At 41.1% G+C, this 19287-nt stretch overlaps 1 protein-coding gene across 2 annotated transcripts in view; it reads right to left on the reverse strand.

Annotated features, from left to right (window-relative positions):
- Positions 1-6941: 6941 nt before the first annotated feature.
- ENOX1 (ecto-NOX disulfide-thiol exchanger 1) overlaps positions 6942-19287 on the reverse strand; it is a 136916-nt gene continuing 124570 nt past the window's right edge. For both annotated transcript variants that reach the window (XM_029283161.1, XM_029283160.1), the window contains exons 11-13: positions 11928-12030; positions 8596-8681; positions 6942-7255 (exon numbers count right to left, since the gene is read on the reverse strand). In XM_029283161.1, the coding sequence (XP_029138994.1) occupies positions 7124-7255; positions 8596-8681; positions 11928-12030 (321 nt within the window). In that variant the 3' untranslated portion in view covers positions 6942-7123. The remainder of the gene's footprint in view (positions 7256-8595; positions 8682-11927; positions 12031-19287) is intronic.

Raw genomic sequence — 19287 nt, forward strand, 5'->3', positions numbered from 1 at the left:
AAGAAATAATTTCTTAGATGAGCTAGAGATAAACAAAGTGATTTGCTGGCTGCCGGATGAAAGAGGTTTGAAAGGAACCAGATTTATTTATTTGTTAAATTTCTGTGCTGCTCATCTTGATTAGAGGCGTCTCCGGGAGGCTTACTAATATTAAGGCCAGCAAACGTTGGAAGGCTACAACAATAAATAACAACAATAATGATCATTTATCATTAAAAGATGGGGAAGCAGGACACGGGGAGAGGTGGGGTGGTCTCTTAATCCAATAGCCACCTCCAAAGTGATAGCACACCCACCCACCCACCCACCCATTCTGGCCCCTGGCCAACTGGTAGATAGATGATAGATAGATAGATAGATAGATAGATAGATAGATAGATAGATAGATAGATAGATAGATAGATAGATAGATAGATAGATAGATAGATAGATAGATAGATAGATAGATAGGTGGGTGGGTGGGTGGGTGGGTGGGTGGGTAGACAGACAGACAGACAGACAGACAGACAGACAGATAGACAGACAGACAGACAGACAGACAGACAGACAGATAGATAGATATAGAGATATATAGAGATGTAGATATATAAAAATAAACTGCTCAGCTGTGGACAGAAGTGGAGAAACTGCATCACAATCATGGATCACAATATTGTGTTTCCAGCAACTGTCCTGGACAGCTCACTGCAGCCCTGACCAAGTTTCCGAGTCAACCATGATTCCCCCAGAAGATCTCCACGCCAGCAAGCTTGACGTTCTTCTCCATGCCCGGGAATTGGGAGACGTTCATTCCTCCCGAGTTTAATAACTGTCAGCCGGTTGCCTTTCATTTTTTTCCTCCGCCAATTCACGGAGTGCATTTTATATCAGTGTTTATGGGTTTCTCATCGCAATTGCTCGCTCCTTACGTTCTCCGCCAATTGTACGGTGGGCCATTTATATGTAAATTTTCCCTCTGTGGAACATTGTCATTAGACATCTTTTATTATGTGGGCTGATAAGATGATGTTCCCCACCCACTGTTGCGATTCCTTTTACCCAGAAGACTCCCAGTAAAACAAACACAAATCAGATAATGAACTAATTAAAGGCGCTACACACAGTGCAACACAAGGAGGCGAAAGTCTAGAAGTTTGCTCACGCTGGGCTGGGGATCCATCTGTGGGCAAAGAATGGATTTCTTTTTTTTCTTTTTAACTTGGATCAGGATGTCCCAGAGTGGGTGCAAGGAAGATGTTTTACATTTGACTGAACATCATTTGAGCATCAGAGTCAGGTTTTCTTCCTTGGGTATCTTTTTTGCCGTGTGGTAGAGAAGCCAAACAAAAGCTAGTCAGCAGAATAATTGCTCTCGGGCCATTTGAGTCGGCTGCAGAAGAGGGAATTGTTGGGAAGAATTTGTGGTGTGAAAATTAGCTAGTGATCGTGAGGCTGCCGTTTAAGATTAGCGGTTCATCTGGAAGTCAACTTAAATCCCATCGTTAGGAAGGAGATGGAGGGAAGGAAATGAACCAAGGAGAGAAGCCACCTAGAACTAAGGAGACATTTCCTGAAAGTGAGAACAATTAATCAGTGGAACAACCTGCCTCCAGAAGCTGTGAATACTCCAACATTGGAATTTTTAAAAAAGAGACTGGACAGCCATTTGCTTGAAATGGTATTCGAAGAATAGAATAGAATAGAATAGAATAGAATAGAATAGAATAGAATAGAATAGAATAGAATAGAATAAATACGGAAGGAGAATAGAATAGAATAGAATAGAATAGAATAGAATAGAATAGAATAGAATAGAATAGAATAGAATTAAGGAATGGAATTTTGGAATGGAATAGAATAGAATAGAATAGAATAGAATAGAATAGAATAGAATAGAATAGAATAGAATACAGAAGGAGAATAGAATAGAATAGTATAGAATAGAATAGAATAGAACAGAACAGAATAGAATAGAAAAGAATAGAATAGAATACAGAAGGAGAATAGAATAGAATACAAAAGGAGAATAGAATAGAATAGAATAGAATAGAATACAGAAGGAGAATAGAATAGAATACAAAAGGAGAATAGAATAGAATAGAATAGAATAGAATAGAATAGAATAGAATAGAATAGAATAGCTGGGGGTTGGACTAGAAGACCTCCAAGGTCCCTTCCAACTCTGTTATCCTGTTATTCATTAAAGAAAGATCCATCCTAGAACTAAGGAGAAATTTCCTGACAATTAGAACAATTAATCAGCGGAACAACCTGCCTCCAGAAGTTGTGAATGCTCCAACACCGAACGGTTTAAAAAAAAAAAAAAAAAAAAAGATTGGACAACTGTTAGTCTGAAATGGTCTAGGGTTTCCTGCCTGAGCAGGGGGTTGGACTAGAAAACCTCCAAGGTCCCTTCCAGCTCTGTGATTCTGTTCTGTTATTCTGAGAAATGTTTGGTTCCAGGGTGACTAGAAGCAAACAATTAACATCTCTCTTTACCCCAGAGGTGTATCTTCTCTCTAGCACTTGTGGACTTCAACTCCCACACTGCTATTGGAAAGCTACTGGAACTGTTGTAAGTTGCACAACCAGACTCTTATTTTTCCCCCCACGATACAGGTAAGTCACCTTCTTTCGTGGAGGGAATTAGAAGTCTGTTTTGGCAATATTGTGAACCGCTAACCCCCCCTTCAAGGGAAGGAAAATTCTGCCTCTGGATTTCAGCCCCGTCAACCCTTTCCAGCTAGGAAAGGAAGAAATAACATTGAAAATGGGTGGCATCGAAGACGTCTGGGGATAGCAGTCCAATAAAAGAGATGGATGTGGCCGCAGCAGATGGTCGTAGGAAGTTGGGAGGGCTGCAAAGGGCACCTGGTGTCCTTATTCTGCACAACACAGGCTCTGCAGCGAAGGGGACTACAGCTTTGCAAACTGCACGCTGGAAAATAAAAACAAAACAAAATGAAAAAAATGAAAAACACCCCCTCCCACATGTCCCCATATCCTTCCTACCGGTGGTTCTTAGTCACCATCTGGCTTCATTTAATCAAATACGTCTTATTGTGTGAAAGCTTTTGCTGTCTCTCGACACACCCACGTAGGAACCGCCATCGTCGTTGGGTTATTAAAATAAAGCACAAGGAAAACTGAGAATTTGGCAGACCGGGAATGTCGCGCGAGCCCTTATATTGGGTGATTTTTTTCCCCCCCTAGGTCTAGGAAAAAATGAAAGCCGTCTCGCCTGATATATTTCAGGAGTAGAATTAGTAAAGGGATACAATGAAGTATAAAATGGATAGATGAGAGAGAAAGAGAGAGAGAGAGAAAGAAAGAGAGAAAGAGAGAGAGAGAGAAAAAGAGAAAGATGGAGAGAAAGAGAAGAAGAAAAAGAAAGAGGGAGAGAGAGAGAAAGAGAGAGAAAGAGAAACGAGAGAGAGAAAGAGGGAGAAAGAGAGAGAAAGAGAAACAAAGAGAGTGAGAAAGAGAAAGAGAAAGAGAAGAAAAAGAAAGAGGGAGAGAGAGAAAGAGAAAGAGAGATAGAAAGAGAAACAAAGAGAGAGAGAGAGAGAGAAAGGGAGACAAAGAGAGAAAAAGAGAAACAAAGAATAAGAGAGAGAGAGAAAGAGGGAGACAGAGAGAAAAAAGAGAAACAAAGAGAGTGAGAAAGAGAGAGAGTGAGAAAGAGAGAGAAAGGGAGAGAGAAAGAGAAGCAAAGTATGAGAGAAAGAGGGAGACAAAGAGAGAAAAAAGAAACAATAAGAGAGGGAGAAAGAGAGATAGAGTGAGAAAGAGGGAGAAAGAGAGGGAGAGAGAGAGAGAGAGAAAGAGAGAGAGAGAGAGAGAAAGAAAGAGAGAAAGATATGAAATTATGAAAATGCTTAAAACAGCTGGGTGGAATTTTTCAGTCGCAGAAAATTCTGGACTTCATTCAGGGGGAAAAAACAGAACCTTATCCAACCACTTGTGCATTCTGCAACTTTGTGAAAACTATCCGCAGTTTCGTTTTGTGTCCCCAAGGGATAAGAAAATGCGCCAATTGACCCCGGAACCCCAGCACATCGTCGCATCATTTTGTTTCCTAGCCGTGATGGATGGCTGCCATTTTTAACACCCTCAATTTATTGTCCAGGGAACCAGACAGAAACAGTTGGGGGGGGGGGGAAATCTGGAAACGACCGACGTTATTGTGTCCTTCTGATGCGTCCCTTTTACAATCCCCACATACAAATTGGAAAGGCATTGTGTGTTTTCCTACTTATTTTTCTCTCTCTCCCACTGGCTTAATTTACTCTACTGGGAATAAGGGATTTTTTTTTTAAAAAAAGATCAATTAATAGGATAGCAATTTCCCCCCTATTTGGAAAAAAAAAGACCCTCGTTGTGAACCATTGTAAAACTGGCCCAGAAAGGTTCAAATGTCTTGTTCCTCCAAGATTTTGGGGGTTGAGGAGACCAGCCAGCATCGCCCACCCACCCCAATTCAACCAGTGGAAAATATTTGCTCCCCACTTACCTTACAAAACCACAACTATTCTATATGTGTGTGTATATCTGTATGTTAATTACACACAGGTAGTTCTTGACTCACAACCGTTCGGTTAGTGATGGTCAAAGTTACAAGACTATTGGGAAAAAAGGGACGGATGACCGTTTTTTCACACTTACGACCGTCGCAGCATCCTTTGGGGTCACATGATCAAAATTCTGAGGCTTGGCAACTGGCATGTACTTAGGACAGTTGCAGTGTTCCCCCCCCCAGGGTCATGTGATCCCCTTTTGTGACTTTCTGACGAGCAAAGTCAATGGGGGGGAAGCCAGACCGGGTTACTGACTTAAGAACTGCAGGGATTCGCTTAAGAATGGTGGCAAAAAATGGTCGTAAAATGGAGCAAAACAAATGTCTCACTTAGTAGACTGTATTTAGTGATCGTTAAGTCAAGGATTACCTATATGTGAATTATAAGACTTACAACAGTTCATTTAGCGACTGTCCAGAGTTACGATGACACTGGAAAATGTGAGTTATGACTGTTTTTTCACACTTATGATCACTGCAGTGTCCTCAATGGTCATGTGATCAAAATTTGGTTGCTTAGCAATTGGCATGTATTTATGACAACTGCAGTGTCACTTTTTATAACCATCTGACCAGCAAAGTCAATGGGGCAACCGGATTCGTTTAACAACCGTGTTACTAACTTAACCTCCACAGTGCTTGACTTAACCGCCATGGCACAAGCAGGTCGTAAAATGGGGCAAAACTCAACGACTGTCTTCTGTCAATGCTGCTGGCATCGGATGCTTTTGCTTTGACAACAGATGGAGATGCAACCATTTTCTTCTTGTGTTTTACTCTTAGAGTTAGAGTTAGAGGATGCTGGGAGGAGGAATGTGCAGGAGAGTTTAGCTAGACATAACAATACTGTACCTAGCGGTGAGAACCAAGGTTATTGAAATAAGAGATGATAAGAATTGGCGGGCTGGAGGATGGGAGGGAAAGCCTGCATTTCAAGCTAATTAGGGAATGTGATTTATGACTGTTAACTGGAGGAGGGAATTGTGCTTTGATACTATGTGCCCAGGGGAGGGGAATCCAGTTTTTGGCTTCGATTGTGTTAGTGCCGACGCTATGCTTCTCAAATAAAGATTCTTTAAGGTAAACAATGCCTTGAAGTTCTTTGAAGACTTTCATCTGTCGGAACCAGGCAGGACAAGAAGCAACAGATGGAAACTAATCAAGGAGAGAAGCAACCTAGAACTAAGGAGAAACTTCCTGACAGTTGGAACAATTAACCAGTGGAACCACCTGCCTCCAGAAGCGGTGGATGCACCAACACTGGAAGTTTTTAAGAAGAAACTGGACAGCCATTTGTCCAAAATGATATAGGGTTACCTGCCTGAGCAGGGGATTGGACTTGATGACCTCCAAGGTCCCTTCCAACTTTATTATTATTATTATTATTATTATTATTATTATTATTATTATTATTATTATTATTATTATTATTATTATTATTATTATTATTAATAACCATCACATCTTGCTTAGCAATGAACATTTTCAGCTAAATTGTCGTCGTAAGTCGAGGTCTACCTGTACTTTAATACATAATAATAATAGGGCATTGTAAAATATATGAGAAGATGGAGGGAGGGGAGAGGACAATATATATGTGTATATATATATATATATTTTAAAAAACAGCAGCTTGTAAAAGTCCGAATATGGTAGAATTCCTATTTATTGAAAAAAAAAATTCAATATATTTGCTATAAAATCTGTAACAGTAATGCAACCGGATACTTATTTTCAGGCACATAACCCTGAATGTTACATACCAAATACAATACAGTAACACTGCCTTCCTCTTTATTTACACGTTTATGAAAATTGATATGCAATCCAATGTTAAAGGAACTTGGAATGGAGAATAGTTACATTAGAAAAATAATATTCTGCATAAAGCATCCTTAAAGAATCCAACCACATTTTTATTTTTATTTTTATTTTTTTTTCTTTTCAAGCCCCTGGCAGTAAGGCAAAAAAAGTCCCTGGTAGAGCAGATAACTTAAATTTTACAAAACACAATAACTGTTCAAACACATCGTCGTTTTGTTTTGTTTTTTTGTTTTTTTCAAGTTTGCTTTTGGTATACTCGTTTCTCACTATGAAATTGGATTTTTTTTAAAATTATTATTCTTCGTTTGTCATCTTATGAAACGGAAAGAGTCTTAGGATTGATGTTTCGGAGGAAGATCTACCACTTCGGACACAGACATCGTTGCTGCTTAGAAACCGGGAAATCTTCTTCCAGTGGGCTCAAGGTGAGCTAATCACAGGTGTGTAGTTTAAATAATGAGATCATTATGATTGTAGAGTTGTTGGGTTGTTTTTTTTGTGTGGGTTTTTTTTGGGGGGGGAGTTTTCATAGGAAACATTTTAGGAGCGGGTTTTTTTTCCCCTTTTGGTTTTGGAACTGGCACACGACTACACTTTCACGAGAGGACATCACAAATGCAACTATAACTAGGCTTGGAAGTGTATAACCCAAACCTAATTCTCCTCCTTTAATACTTTTGACTCGCTTCTGCCATCGCGGTCCATCACGTGTCCTTCCCTTGCGGGTTCTGGTCCAACACACGGTCAAGTTGTCTTAATCCCTTCGAAGGCACAAAATTTCCATCGTTTCTCCAGCGTGGCTCCGACGCCGGAGAACTCTTGCTTAAACATACGTGGAAGCCTCACCAGAAGCATTTCTAATTCATTCGCCGAGATCTAGGGAGGAATGAAAAGAAGGAGGTGGTGGTGGTGGTGGAGGAGGAGGAGAAGGAGAAGAAGAAGAAGAAGAAGTGGAGGAGGAGGAGGAGGAGGAGAAGAAAGAAGAAGAAGAAGAAGAAGAAGAGGAGGAGGAGGAGGAGGAGGAGGAGAAGGAGGAGGAGANAGAAGAAGAAGAAGAAGAAGAAGAAGAAGAAGAAGAAGAAGAAGAAGAAGAAGAAGAAGAAGAAGAAGAAGAAGAAGAAGAAGAGAAGGAGAAAAAGAAAGGAGGAGGAGAGGAGGAGGAGAAGAAGAAGAAGAAGAAGAAGAAGAAGAAGAAGAAGAGGAGGAAAAGAAGAAAGAAGAAGAAGAAGGAGGAGGAGGAGGAGGAGGAGGAGGAGGAGGAGGAGGAGAAGGAAGAGGAGGAGGAGGAGAGATATTTCTATGATTTCTTACGTATATACATTTTATTAAAGATATTTTTCTTAGTATAAAAAAGAAATTGAAATGAAGACCATGGCAAAGCAGGAGAGGGAAGGGAATAGAAGGAATAAAGCGAGGGAAGGGGAAAAAAGAAATGGAAAAGAAACAAACAGCAGGGACTTCTGACATTGTTCGGTGCAGTTCGATACCTAGTAAAGTTATAATAATCAACTTGTAAGCAAGAGATGGGTACCTAGCCTTCTCTTGCGCACGGATTTTTCCTGTTGGGAAACTGGAGTAGCAGGAACCAGACCATAAAGCTCTTGGGAAACTGGAGATCATACAGAACATTCTGCATGAACAATTAATCAGTGGAACAATTTGCTTCGTTCTTCAAACTTAATGGAAGCTTCTGAGAACTGTCCACCACCGGAAAGTCCACCAAGGGGGACACAAGGAAGTAGCAGAGATTTTTTGCCTATGTCAATGTTTTCATAGGTAAAAGATCTCCAGAAGTTGTGGGTGCTCCATCCCTGGAGGTTTTTAAGATGAGATTGGACAAACCTTTGTTTGTTTTCCTGCTTGAGCAGTGGGTTGGACTAGAAGACCTCTGAGGTCCCTTCCGACTCTGTTATTCTGTTATTCTAATCTGATCTGAGGCCCTGGATTTAAATGCAGTAAAGAATGAGTGGTTATAAAGGGGTAGAATGGACCAGATAACTCTGTGCAGAACACCAAATGAATCCCCTTAATTATATTCAGCATTACTTGTCCCCAGGATTTATTTATTTTTTTAGTCTTAATAAAAAACAGGCGTGAGGATCTAAAGCGGCTCTATTTGCATTTTGTGAAAAAGATGGGAACTGGAGAATCTGCTGCCTGCCTCGTCTCATATTTCTTAATTTCAAAACCCCAAGAAAGTGATAAATCCAATTTACCCGAGAGTCCAGCTGCTGCATGTACGACCAGAGATATTCAATATTAGCTCCAAAAGGATGAACGTGAAGGAATGTTGATATGATCCCTGCATTAAAATGAATTTTTTAAAACAAACAAACAAACAAACAACTGTGTTAATTGATTCAGGCAAAACAGAAGAGGTATAAAATAATTATTGTGCATAAATGCGTTCCGAATTTCACTCAAAAGTCAGCCCTTGCGTTTCTGAAGCCATTCGTCAAGAGATAAATTTCAACCCCAACCCTGAGCTTTCAAGAATAGGAGTTCACATCCCAAAAAGAGAGAGAGAAGAAATTAATATTAATTAAAGATGTGCTATAAGCGTTTTTTTGCAGCTTCCCATCTTATGGCTTGATTTGCCAATAAAATTTTATAGGCATTCGACTAATAACATTCTTGCTTTTGGACTTCTTTGGTGGCTCTGGTGAGGAACATGTGTTGGCTGTCAACCCTATTCAGAAATTAGCCTGCCTTGAATTTTTTTTTTTAATAATTTCAGCCTGGGTTGCATCCAGATTCAGATTAGCGAGCAAATTAAACCACATGTTTTTCCCATTTCTGTTTTTCTCATTTTGAAAACCTTTTGCAGATAAGCTGATCTCATGAAATAAACGTATGTATGTATGTATGTATGTATGTATGTATGTATGTATGTATGTATGTATGTATGTGTATATATATATATATGAGAATTAATTATACTGAAAAATCCGACTCTTGGGTGTAGTCATAATAAAAAGCAAATAAAAGCCGAGCACCAAGAGGTGCACTATATATATATAGTTGTTTCCTTCCTTCCTTCCTTTATTTATTTATTTTATTTTATTAATTAACCTTTAACCCCGCCCTTCTCCTTACGGACTCAGGGCGGCTAACAACCAATAAAATACAAATACACCCCAAGACACCCCTTAAAACTTGGTTAAAAAGAAATATTTAAATTGGCTATAATTAATTAAAAATGTTTAAGAACCCCACTAAAAAATTTCCCCTTAGGCCAGTCCTGCTTGCTGAAATAACCATGTCTTGAGGGCGCGGNAGCGCACCCGGAAAGCCACCGGCAGCCAGTGCAGCTCGCGCAGCAACGGTGTTACATGGGAGCGACGAGTCCCTCCCAACACCGCCCGCGCGGCCGCATTCTGGACCAGTTGAAGCCTCCGAGTGCTCCTCAAGGGGAGCCCCATGTAGAGAGCGTTACAGTAGTCCAGGCGGGAGGTGACGAGAGCATGGGTGACTGTCCTTCCTTCCTTCCTTCCTTCCTTCCTTCCTTCCTTCCTTCCTTCCTTCCTTCCTTCTTTGGTGGCACAGTGGTTGGAATGCAGTACTGCAGGCTGACTCTGCCCACAGTCAGGAGTTCAATCCTGACCAGCTCAAGGTTGACTCGGCCTTTCATCCTTCCGAGGTCAGTAAAAGGGGGACCCAGATTGTTGGGGGCAAATAATGCTGACTCTGTAAACTGCTTAGAGGGGGCTGTAAAGCAGTATAAAGGTCTAAGTGCTATTGCTATTGCTATTGCTATTCCTTCCTTCCTTCCTTCCTTCCTTCCTTCCTTCCTTCCTTTCTTTCTTTCTTTCCCTCCCTCCCTCCCTCCCTCCCTCCCTCACTTCCTTCCTTCGTGGCGCAGTAGTTGGAACGCAGTACTGCAGACTGACTCTGCCCACAGTCAGGAGTTCAATCCCGACCAGCTCAAGGTTGACTCAGCCTTCCGTCCTTCCAAGGTGGGTAAAATGAGGACCCAGATTGTTGGGGGCAACAGGCTGAGTCTATAAACAGCACCGAGAGTGTCGTAAAGCGCTATGAAGCAGTATATAAGCCTAAGTGCTACAAACAATTTGTTAGACGTGCCGTCCGAAGAGTTTGGGATAAATATATAGTAAGATTCTCTGCGAAGATCCTTCTTTGGGTGTCACCCCAGCAAGCTTTTTTAAAGAAAAGAAATGGTGGTGAGGCCAGCCCAGTGGACTTACGCCAATCAGACTATTTCTGAAAATGGACCTAGTGTCGTTCTGAAACAGCGCTAAACCCACCGCCCAAACTAGCCTGGTTGATATGCATGCAGGACGAGAGAAAGCTGAAAAGGGAAGTCATAATTATTAGACTCTTTAAAAGGATGCAAATGACCAGCTGTCTACAAGGAGTATAAATCCTTTCCTTCCCCCACCATCCAGTCAGAGCTGACGAAGCTTCTGGGATGAGAAGGGAAACATCCACAAAGAAAAACAAGAAAGTCCAGTGGCCTCCTGAAAAAAAAAAAAACCACCTTTGGGACATCCTTAACTAGTCTTGTAAGGCAAACGGCCAAGGGCATCCAAGATCTACTTGATTGCGTGGATGGCAGCACCCAAAAGTAGTCCATGGATAGCTACAGAGAACGTATCCTTGACTTAGTGACCATTTGAAGCATGGTTCAAGGATCAAGAAACATAGTAAAGGAACTCTTGAGGTTCCTGTTAACAATTCGTGGGTGTAACATAAGATAGATAAGATAACCTTTATTGTCATTTTTTTTTACTGTGGGCATATTGGCACACATTAAAAATGAAATTTAGTTGCTTGCTCTCAAAGCATACACAAACATAACACAGAGGGCAGCCGTCAATTCTAAAGCAGCGTGTATATATTTTAGGCCCATGTACTACATCCTCATTCAAAATGGGGCATTTTTTTGAGAAAGAGAGAGATCTCATGACTTTCCAAAGAGAATTAGATTTCCTTGGGCAGCTAGCAGTAACTGGCAGATAATTAAGGCCTGTCAATTAATTGAAGCTATGGTTGCATGACATGCTATCCTGAAACCAAGGATAAGATGCGTGAGCGAGCAATCTTTTGAACCTCTTCAGCTTGAAGTTCTTCAACCAAGTTTGGTGACTCGTCTGAATCCATCATAGCTACCACCTGAAGCCCTGGAGACTCAAGAATTTGGAAGACCCAATATCACCATGTCTTTAATCTATTGATGGATGAATCCTTGCAAAACCCGAAAAAGCATGCTTTGTAGGTGGATCTGAAAATCCCGAATGAAACATGAAGTTCATGAGATGTTCCCACCAAATCATTAAGACGCACTCGCGATTCTTTCACAAATGGCTACATTTCATTTATGGGATTTATGAAAAATGTTGGGTTTCAGAGACATGATTTTATTTCTTAACGTAGCCAACATCTCCAAATATCAGGGGGTGGGTGGGTTTCCAAGGTCTTTCCTGGGGTCTCACCCACTGAAGCGCAGAATAGTTCCCAGGCTGATTCTTCTCCTCCAAGGCATGGACAATATTATGCTGGGAAAAAGGAGCGTCGAGAGTTAGCTTACCTATCAACAAAGCTTCTTTCTCTGATTTTAGTGGCTGGTTTCGCTTCTCTGCGTTTTTTTCTCTGTCTTGGTTGACCAACGGCACCGTCAACCCATTGATTTCCTATAAGGTTGAAAAAGAAAATTAAATAAAAAACAGGTGCTTCTTTGGAATACATCCATGTCAATAGGCATTGCTGGCATTCTTCCTGTATATATATATACAAAAAAGGACATTACTTTAATTTCCAGCTACAGGCAAGGCAATTATAAATTATCGATCTGTTTTCCAACCCTGGGTAATTCCCAACTGGATCTAAAGAAAAGAAGAAAAAAAAGCAGTTTTTTTTTTCTCTCTCTCTCCCCCTCTCTTAATTGGCCATAGCTGAAAAAGATCCAGATTAAGCAATAAAGCAGAGTTTTTATTTTTATTTTTTATCATCTGCCTTTTGTCGAATGAAATTGACATCCCTTTTGGATTATTCCAATCTCAAGATAAGTATAGGATAAACTAACGGATAACAGCATGTCCAATTTTTCTTAGTCACGGTTCTTGCAGTAGGGGGAAAAATACAGAAAGCTGTGAATAATTTACAATAATTTACAACACTGCAGGCTTTTAAGAAGAGTCTGGACAACCATTTATCTGCCATGGGATAGGATTCCCTGCCTGAGCAGAGGGTTGGAATAGAAGACCTCCAAGGTCCCTTCCAACTCTGCTATTCTATTCTATTCTATTCTATTCTATTCTATTCTATTCTATTCTATTCCATTCTATTCTATTCTATTCCATTCCATTCCTTGTTCTATTCTATTCTATTCTATTCTATTCTATTCTATTCTATTCTATTCTATTCCATTCCTTGTTCTGTTCTATTCCATTCCATTCCATTCCATTCCATTCCATTCCATATATTCTATTCTATTCTATTCTATTCTATTCTATTCTATTCTATTCTATTCTATTCTATTCTATTCGCTATCTAACAAAATGAAATTCAATGGTGAAAAAAGTAAGGTTCTACATTTAGGCAAGAAAAACCAAATGTACAGGTATAGTATAGGGGGTACCTTGCTCAATAGTAGTAACTGTGAGAGGGACCTCGAAGTCCTAGTGGACAATCACTTAAATATGAGCCAGCTGTGTGCTGCAGCTGCCAAAAAAGCCAACACAGTGCTAGGCTGCATTAACAGAGGGATAGACTCAAGATCAGGTGAAGTGTTAATGCTATTTTACAAGGCCTTGGTAAGGCCACACCTGGAATATTGCATCCAGTTTTGGCCACCACAAGGTAAAAAAGATGTTGAGACTCTAGAAAGAGTTCAGAGAAGAGCAACAAAGATGATTAGGGGACTGGAGGCTAAAAGATATAAGGAACAATTGCTGCAATTGGGTATGTCCAGTTTAATGAAGAGAAGGACGAGGGGGGACATGATAGCAGCCTTCCAGTATCTCAGGGGCTGCCACAAAGAAGAGGGAGTCAAGCTATTTTCCAAAGCACCTGAAGGCAGGACGAGAAGCAATGGATGGAAACTAATCAAGGAGAGAAGCAACCTAGAACTAAGGAGAAACTTCCTGACAGTTGGAACAATTCACCAGTGGAACAACCTGCCTCCAGAAGCGGTGAATGCTCCAACACTGGAAGTTTTTAAGAAGAGACTGGACAGCCATTTGTCTGAAATGGTATAGGGTTTCCTGCCTGAGCAGGGGGTTGGACTAGAAGACCTCCAAGGTCCCTTCCAACTTTATTATTATTGTTGTTGTTGTTGTTGTTGTTGTTGTTGTTATTATTATTATTATTATTATTATTATTATTATTATTATTATTATTATTATTATTTCTTCTGAGTAAAATTCATTCAGTTTTAACCTTGAGGGTTTTTTTTTTGTTTCTTTTGAGTTTGCGTCTGTTGAAGGAATGCAACACCTTTGGTTAATTTACGGTTCCATATAAGCCGTCTGGAATAAAACTAAATTTCCACGTGAACTCGTAAAACCCAGTCATCAATTTAACTTGTGTTGTATGTGGGTGTTACCGGTCGAACTCAATGGGGTGTGATATTGTGGTTTTCTTAAGCTGTACAGAGAAAGCAGCTGTCCTGGGAGGTGGACCTGAAAGTTTATCGTGCAAGTATAGAAAATATAAGTGTCTGTTGTGGATGTAGATTCAACATAGAGTATCACGACGCCTCTGGCGTTATAAAAGAACATAATGTCAAGCAACATCGTTATTTCAGAAATGAAAAATAATAGATCACCGAGGACTAGAATCTTATAAATGTCAAGGAGAAAATAGAGAAGGGGGATTTCCAATTGGAAATAAAACAACACGCCTCCATAACGGCTGGTTCATGAAGATCTCCTAAAAAAAAATATGGTTTTAGACGGACATCCCCAAGCAGCAAATGTGGGTTTAATTCAGGCTATTGATTTCCTTCCAGATAATAAAATTGTCCGCGCTCCAAACAAGGAAAGGAAGTTGGTGAGGAATGACAAGAGTCTATCACGCGAAAAGAAAGTGGGAAATTGTATGAAAGATTCAAACACCCGCTGGGGGCGAAGCAGGAAAAATGAACTCGCGTTAAGCGAGGTAGCCCAAAGCAGGAACATCAGATGTGGTTGAAGGAAGAGAGGCAGGATGAAAAGAGAATTTTAAAAAATGGGCTTCAGGTGGAAAACTCTTAAAAGAACCAAGGTAATAATAATAATATATTGTTTGACTGTGTTGTGCTGTTAGACAATAACAGAATAACTCAGTTGGAACAGGACCTTGGAGGTCTTCTAGTCCAGCCCCCTGCTCAAGCAGGAGACCCTTACAGAATCATAGAATAACAAAGTGGGAAGGGACCTTGGAGGTCTTCTAGTCCATCCCCCTGCTCAAGCAGGAGACCCTTATTGAATCATAGAATAACAGAGTTTGAAGGGACCTTAGAGGTCTTCTAGTCCAGCCCCCTGCTCAAGCAGGAGATCCTGACAGAATCATAGAATAACAAAGTGGGAAGGGACCTTGAGGTCTTCTAGTCCACCCCCCTGCTCAAGCAGGAGACCCTTATTGAATCATAGAATAACTGAGTTTGAAGGGACCTTAGAGGTCTTCTAGTCCAGCCCCCTGCTCAAGCAGAAACAGGCCAGGAATAATTAGGATGAAAAGAGCCAATGACATGCAAAGCAATTTCTAATCGTTATTTATCCAAACTGGCTGCTTTTGATCAGAAAAATCTTAGGGTTAATAAGGGATCCAGCTATATTTTTCCCAGTAATAATGTAAAGTGATTGGCTTTACAGTCACAGAGAAAATGGTCACCTGATGACTCGTTTCATGGTTGCATCGCATAAGGACAAAAATTCCCATGCCAAAATTGTGGTCATAAGTTGAGGACTTCCTTTACGCTTCTTTCCTACCTAGAGGAAGTTATTTTTTTTAATACCTGAGAACATTAAATAGTGATGCCTTCCCTAAATTCAGAACTAATACAGGTAGTCCTCAACCTACGACGACAATTGAGCCCCAAATATCTGTCGCTAAGTGAGACAGTGAGACAGTTATTAAATGAATTTTGGGGCAAAATTCACTTAATAACTGCAGTTGTTAAGTTAGTCACACGGTCGTTAAGCGAACCCGGCTTCCCCCACTGACTTTGCTCGTCAGAAGGTCACCAAAGGGGATCACGTGACCCCGGGACTCTGCAACCATCATAAGTACATGCCAGTTGCCAAGCCTCTGAATTTGGATCACGTGACCCTGGGGACGCCACAACCGTCATAAACATGACTCAGTTGCCAAATGTCTGAATTCTGATCCATGATGCAAAGATCATAAGTGTGAAAAACAATCATAAGTCCTTTTTTTCAATGACTTGTAACTTCAGTCACTAACTGGACTGTTGTAAGTTGAGGATCGCCTGTATTCTCCCACTGTACAACCTTACAACTCTCACAATTGCATTTTGTTCCTCTGGATGTGAAACAGGATTTTTTTCTTACCTCGCCTTGAATCAATAATTCTCTAATTCCATGTATGCAATCTCAGACGCAATCTGTTGGATCAGGCCAGGTAAAAAAAAAATAATCTAGCAAATACATTCGCAGATGTGATGCCTGCTAAATATTAAACTCGGCTAGCCTTTTCTGATTTAATGCGCTGGGTACCTTGTACTTAATTCAAATTTCGCTCAGGGTCACAGATCAAAAATTCTGTATAAAACATCAAACAACAAAACATGTGTTACAACTCAAATATTCAAGGGGAGCTGCGTAGCTAATTGGCTTCTAACATGAAAGCCACCTATTAGATTTTAATTACACCTAAAAATTTCCATACAGCCATCATGACTGAACAATATTTTGCTTTTTTTGCGATGCTCCTTATAGAAAAAAAGGGTGGTTTCCTTTTTTTCAGATTAAAAGCTGGATTGGTTTACTAAGAGGAGTAATATTAATCCAAGGGCACCATGAATGGATGGGTCAGCAAAACACTCTCGGTGAAGGGACTAATTCAGCTCAGATGTCTTGCAGATTTCATGCTCAAAGCCAACACTTTTCTGTCAAGAACAGAGAGAATGCTACTACTGATAGTCCTCAACTTACAACGGCGTGTTTAGTGACGGGCCAAATCCTGCAGCAACTAACCAGCTGGTCCACTGTTTCTTCGGCTTCTTTGCAGAGGTGGCATTGGCTGCTTGTTGCTGTCTTCTCAATTCTGTATGCGTTTGTTGTATAGGTCAGGGGTAGGCAACCTTGGCTCTTTTATGACTGGTGGACTTCAACTCCCAGAATTCCTGAGCCAGCCATGCTGAGGGGAAAGGGAGAGGTTTCCAAGCTGAGCCATGCTGGCTCAGGAATTCTGGGAGTTGAAGTCCACGAGTCATAAAAGGGCCAAGGTTGCCTACCCCTGTTCTAGACCAATCCCCTGCCCAAGATCACAGAATCATAGAGTTGGGAGAGATCTTGGAGATCTTCTAGTCCAGGGGTAGGCCACCTTGGCTCTTTTATGACTCGTGGACTTCAACTCCCAGAATCCCTGAGCCAGCCATGCTGAGGGGAAAGGGAGAGGTTTCCAAGCTGAGCCATGCTGGCTCAGGAATTCTGGGAGTTGAAGTCCACGAGTCATAAAAGAGCCAAGGTTGCCTACCTCTGGTCTAGGTCAACTTGAGGGATGTCGATGGAGGTTCTCAGTCCTCCAGGTCATGGTTGTCCCAAAGATTCTTCTTCAAGAGACAACTGGGCTTCCTTTGTTTTTCCTTGGAGAGGTTTCGCTTCTCATCCAATTCTGGCAGAATGGTGGGAGAATGGAAGGATTGTATTTCTTTGTAGTCCTCTGGTCGTTAGTACTCTCTCTGAGGATCGTTGAGGCCACTTGGAGGTTTTATTTGTGCCCTCAGGGACACCTGAGTGGGGCAAACGGGTGTGGAGGCTTTTTGGAACTGCCGAAAGGACTTGTGTTGTACACAGGAGATGGGTGGCGTTGTGTCTCTCCCCCTCTGTTGAGAGAAGGGTGTTCAATTTGGACATAGAGGGCCTTCTTTCAAACCAGTGGTTCTCTCTGTCCAAAATGTGGACTCTGAGGGTGCTGATAAACCTCCAAGTGGCTTCAATGACTCTCAGAAAGAGCACTAATGACCAGATGACTGCAAGGAATATCAATCCTTCCATCCTCCACCATTGAGTCAGAACTGAAGAAGCTTCTTGGATGACAAGCGAAACATCTTCAAGAAAGAACAGAATCCAGTTGTCTTTTGAAAAAGCACATTTCGGTCAACTTGTAGCAGACTCAATATACAAATGGTGATAGTGGTAGTAAGACTGTCTAGCCGCTTACTACCTTGATCTGAAGTAAACCTCGAGGTTTGCCGCGACGCACTTCCATAACGCACTTGTGTTCCTTTCCAAAGAGACTATTTAATATCACAGGAGCTTTTCATTACAGCTTATCTACATTCTAGCATAGCTGAGCGGTGCTCGAGACAGATTAAAATATTTTCAATTTCCTTCCCACGTATTATTATTATTATTAGAAGATTGTTTTTCCTTGGGCATTTCATCCTTGTATCTCATTTTCCAGGCCGGCACCATGGAAACCCTTTAATAAACAACTACAGATGTCAAAGTGATCGGAAAAGAAAACAACTGGAGTATGAAATATTTATTCTACACGAAGAAAATGAAAAGAAAAAACTATTGGAGCTTCCCAGAGCAATTAAGAAGGATGATTAAAGATAGAGAAGGGAGTGAGGAGAAGTCCATCAAAGTCACCAAGCTCTAAATAACAGAAAAAGGAAATATCTCAGATAAGGGGGGGGTGACCCAAGTGAACTAAGCAGTTGTGTAGGGTGACCATCTAGAAAGGACCCCCAAATTCTGAAAAGAAAAAAAATCAAATGCAGAAAGTCCTCGCGTTACGACCACAGTTGAGCTCAAACTATTGCTAAGTGAGACTTTTGTTAAGCGAATTTTGCCCCATTTTACGACGTCTCTTCCAATGGTTAATAAGCGAATCATTGCAGTTGTTAAATTAGAAACACAGTTGTTCAATGAATCCGGGTTTCCCCATTAACTTTGCTTGTCAGAAGGTCACAAAAGGGGATCACTGCAACAGTCATAAGTACATGTCAGTTGCCAGGCCTCTGAATTTTGATCACGTGACCACGAGGACGCCGCAACGGCCGTAAGCGTGAAAAGCGGTCGTCGCTTACTTTTTTCAGTGTCGTCGTTATCTTTGAACGGTCACTAAATGAATTGTTGTAACCTGAGGACTGCCTGTCGGAGAATTAACTATTCTTTTCTGGAAGTTCTACTACTCCTAGGGCCGGTTGGTGGTTACTTATCTCCACGGCGGCATTTTTAATTTATTTAGAGAATTTATTTGGCCGCCCACTCACGACCAGCTTATAAATTTTTTTTAAAAACTCAATATAAAAACAATAATTCTCCCCCTGGCCATAACGAGCAATCAAATAAGCCAGGGGTTTTCAAACTTGGGAGAGAGAGAAAGAGAGAGAGAGAGAGAAAGAGGGAGAGAGAGAGGAAGAGAGGGAGGGAGAGAAAGAGAGAAATAGAAAGAAAGAGAGAAAGGGAGAGAGAGAGGAAGAGAGAGAAAGAGATAGAGAGAAAGGGAGAGAGAGAAAGAGAAAGAGAGAGAGAAAGAGGGAGGAAGAGGGAGAGAAGAAGAGAGGGAGGGAGAGAGAGAAAGGAAGAGAGAGGAAGAGAGGCAGAGAAAGGGAGAGAGAGAGGAAGAGGAGAGAAAGAGAGAGGGAGAGAGAAATAGAAAAAGAGAAAGAGAGAGGGAGAGAAAGAGGGCAAGAGAGAGAAAGAGAGAGAGAGGAAGAGAGGGAGGAGAGAAAGAGAGAAATAGAAAGAGAGAGAAAGGGAGAGAGGAAGTTG

This window comes from Protobothrops mucrosquamatus, unplaced genomic scaffold (assembly GCF_001527695.2).
Source record: "Protobothrops mucrosquamatus isolate PMUCROS unplaced genomic scaffold, P.Mucros_1.0 scaffold28, whole genome shotgun sequence".
NCBI classification, from domain to species: domain Eukaryota; kingdom Metazoa; phylum Chordata; class Lepidosauria; order Squamata; family Viperidae; genus Protobothrops; species Protobothrops mucrosquamatus.